Source organism: Vicia villosa, linkage group LG1, assembly GCF_029867415.1.
Source record: "Vicia villosa cultivar HV-30 ecotype Madison, WI linkage group LG1, Vvil1.0, whole genome shotgun sequence".
Classification (NCBI taxonomy): Eukaryota; Viridiplantae; Streptophyta; class Magnoliopsida; order Fabales; family Fabaceae; genus Vicia; species Vicia villosa.
Genome location: NC_081180.1, coordinates 144,904,337 through 144,907,974, shown reverse-complemented (window position 1 = coordinate 144,907,974; position 3,638 = coordinate 144,904,337). Strand labels below are relative to the sequence as shown.

General features: G+C 35.7%; 1 protein-coding gene across 1 annotated transcript; it reads right to left on the bottom strand.

Moving 5' to 3' along the window:
* Positions 1-232: 232 nt before the first annotated feature.
* Positions 233-1,214, bottom strand: LOC131618749 (transcription repressor OFP12-like). The gene has a single exon (XM_058889914.1). It carries the CDS (start codon positions 1,212-1,214, stop codon positions 519-521), a length of 696 nt encoding a protein of 231 aa, XP_058745897.1. The 3' UTR covers positions 233-518.
* Between the last annotated feature and the right edge of the window lie 2,424 nt (positions 1,215-3,638).

The following is a 3,638-nucleotide window of genomic DNA, read 5'->3' as shown; positions in this document are numbered from 1 at the left end:
CATAACAATATTAAAAACTATAGTAGTTTATTTATCATGCTATACTTTTATAATAAAAAAAATAAAATAGCAAAGTGATAATGAGGATGGTGATAGATGAAGTAGGGGACCAAAACCTTGATTGTAGCCTCTTCCCCACCCTAGGAAGAAAGAAACTAAAAAATTTAGTCACTATGTACGTACTATACTCAAGTACACGTTAAATTTTAACCAAATCAAGAAACTATCAACGTGTATGAATCATATACCACTTTTATTGATCATGATGAGACAAATCATTAGCTGACATCAACCCTACATGTTTTTGGAGATCACATGAATCATAATTCAAACTGCAATTACAATTGCAACCGCAATATTAAAAATATCTCCAATGTGCATACACTTGCAACTGCAATTTAAAATCATGATTATCATATTACGCAGGTAATGAGAAGATCGGAAAAAGGAAAAAGCTCATAGAATAAGCTGATGAGTGTCTTTTGCAACCCTAGTGCAACTGTAATTTAAAATCATGATTACAATGATATGAGGGTAACGAGAAGATCCGCGAAAGCACCAAGAATGAACTTGTGAGTGTTCTTTGGGTTGAGAGCAAGGTAACAAAGAAGCAATTCATGCAAGATGTTCCAATTTGACTTCACATCCATCAACTCCGGACGCGCCTCCACCATCTCTTGCATCGATCTCCTGAAATCCGTATAAGGATCGGGCGAATAGGTCGGAACAGCCACGCTTCCGTTGAACAAAACCTCCTCTTTCTCTTCCTTTTTGTTATTCTTCTTCTTCTCACGCTCACGCTCACTACTATTGGACTTGCAATTTGTATCTGTGTATTCAACTAGTGAATTCGAACTTCCAGGAGAGGAGAAGAAGAACCGTTGAGAGGCGAAGGCAGCTGCAAAGTCAACTGGTTCGAGCTCGGGTTCGGGTTCGACATCAAGATTGAATGATGTGGATATGGTGAAAGTGGTAGAGAGTGAAGAAGAACATAAAGTATGGTCAGAGTTTAAGGAAGGGTCATAGAGAGAGTTGAAGTTCTTGATCATAAATGATGTGGGAGATGTAGAAGGAGAAGGTTTGTGATGATGTTGATGTGAGGAAGTTGCACTGGTAGTAGTAGTAATAGCAGTGGGACTTGTAGGTGGAGATTTTGATAGAGTTGAATCTGAAAAACAATTGTTGAGATTTCTCATATTTCTTGTGCTTGGCATTTTTGTAAGAAAATGAAGATCTCATCAATATATATATATATATATATATATATATATATATATATATATATATATATATATATATATATATATATATATATATATCAATTTTCACTATGCCTTTGTTTGGGATGAAAGCAATGTTGCACATGGGGAAGATAACTAGGTAGGTATCAAACAAAAAGCATAACACAAAAAATAATAAATCATTAGGCAGAAAAAATCAATGATTAATTTTAGTGCTATTAGATGTTTTCATATCTCATAAGAAATTAATGTAATATGAGAGAAAGTAAAAGTTATGATGAATGAATGTGAGAAAACCATTAAAAGAAAGCTAGGGTTCCAAATAGGAAAAGACAATCCTATTATGTACTGAGATACTTATGGTTGGTCCATTTTATGCACAAGAAAGTGATGTATCAGATGCTATATATCTTTACATTGTTCATGAAAAACATCACAACATAGGCTTGTCTCAAGTTTAGTCCCACTGTATTTTGTTGTAAGTAAAACTAATTGTCCTTCATTGTTATTAATGAAATTATTAGTCCTTCATGTATGATATTAGTCCTTCATGTTGAATTGTGTGTATCGTCTTCTTTAGAAAAAAAATGTCTCTTTACTAAAGATAAACATGATATTAGTCCTATATTGTTTTTTTTTAATAAGTTCTCTTTAATAATTAGATAAACATGTTTAAAAAAATGATATTTTCTATTCCGATGAAATAGAAAATTGGTGAAGAGGAGGCGTTGATGTATGATTAGTGCTTCAACGCATAAGTCAGTGAGATCACAGAGGTGTAATTTGCAAGTATAAATTGAATTGTACTTTGGTGTGGTACAAAATTAGGCTTATATATGGATGACTATTAGAACCGTCCGCAGTGAGTGTGGCATGGAATACTAGCAACTATCGAAATGATTCCAAAGGTTCTTATAAGTGTGCTGCCTAGTTTCGATGTGCGACCCCATAGTGAGAGTCTACTTGCCCGTCAATTTTCAACAAGGACAGATGTGGATAGATTTTCCTAATCTGGTCGGTCTTATTCAGCCGTTTGGCCAGCCCAAAATGGTACAAAGTCCTTTCTACATAGCATGAAGCTAGGATTGCTATAGAATTATTGAGAGTGGCCTCCATAACGTTCTTCTTCGTTGTTTCGGAGCCTCTGGGCGGTATTACGTGTCAAGGGAGTGTTTGGTGGTGTATTGAATGAAAATGGGTGATCTTAGGAACAAATGCATTAAATGTTTGTCTTGTAATTGAAATGTTTCATAGTGAAAATCTTCCACATGGCCCTAGACGTTTAGGTAAAGAGATGGTGACATCACTATAGCACTTGAGTTCACTCGAGTGTCGTTATGGAAATGAGGTGGACCAGGGACCCATGATTACGTCTTTTAATGTACTATTGATTCCTTATTGTCGATTTAGACACCTCTGGTTGCTTATAAATTTGTGAAACACAATCAGTTTCTTCTTTTGCTCTAGAGTTTCATACTTTCACTCTTTCATGTGATATTTATTTACGAATGATCTTCCCACTTCTTTCGATCTTCATCTTTGTTTGTGCAATATTTCTAGGAGTTTAGTGGTCAGGTTTTCATTACTTTGAATTGAACTCTGCAAATACTCTATGTACATTTTCTTTCTTTACCCTTTTATTTGTTTCCTTTTATTTCTAGCCATGGCCAATATAAGAAACAAGAACATTCCTTTGTAGACTTGTCGAGCGATGATGTGATAAGTGACGCCTCCTCACAAACCAAAGTTATGAACACATAAAGAATGAGGTGTATCCTCTAGTCGTAAGGCATCCTTCTGTAGACTTTATAGAGATTAATTTAAGTGATGACACTACAGGGAGTCCAAGACATGATGCAGAAGAGTTGGGGGATCCTCATGAAGAAAAAAATCTCAAAATGAACTTAGATGAGAATGAGGAAGTTGAACCATTTAGGATTATTTACGTTGAAGTTTCTCGTGGTTTTGGAGTCCTTGAGCTCCCAATTATGAATCCAAAAACTGTAAAGATGTGGAGGAGTGAGTCAAATGCCCATATCGTATTAAGGATTTTATGCGTCAACATGGTTGCGGACCAAGTGATAATGAGGTGAGATAGTGGATATAATCCCAATCATGTTCCAACATCCATTGTCGTAACTTTTTACTTGTTGACAATGAGTAGGAAGTGGTGCTAAGGGAGAATGGGCTCTTGATCTATCCACTAATGTAAATCAATTTTCCCAGGTGGAAAGAGATGTCTTGGGTATGGCATCCATCTTCAGCAAGGCACAACATGATAAAAAGTGCCTACCAAGATGTTTGTGCGTCCATTGACTGGTTGATTTCACATGAAACTCCCAACAATAAAATCTATAGTCTCTTCGATAGTTGTGAGATTCCCATTCATGAGTGTTT

What these genes read in the sequence shown, in the direction of transcription:
- LOC131618749 (XM_058889914.1), bottom strand. Translation starts at nt 1,214, where the DNA reads ATGCCAAGCACAAGAAATATGAGAAATCTCAACAATTGTTTTTCAGAT.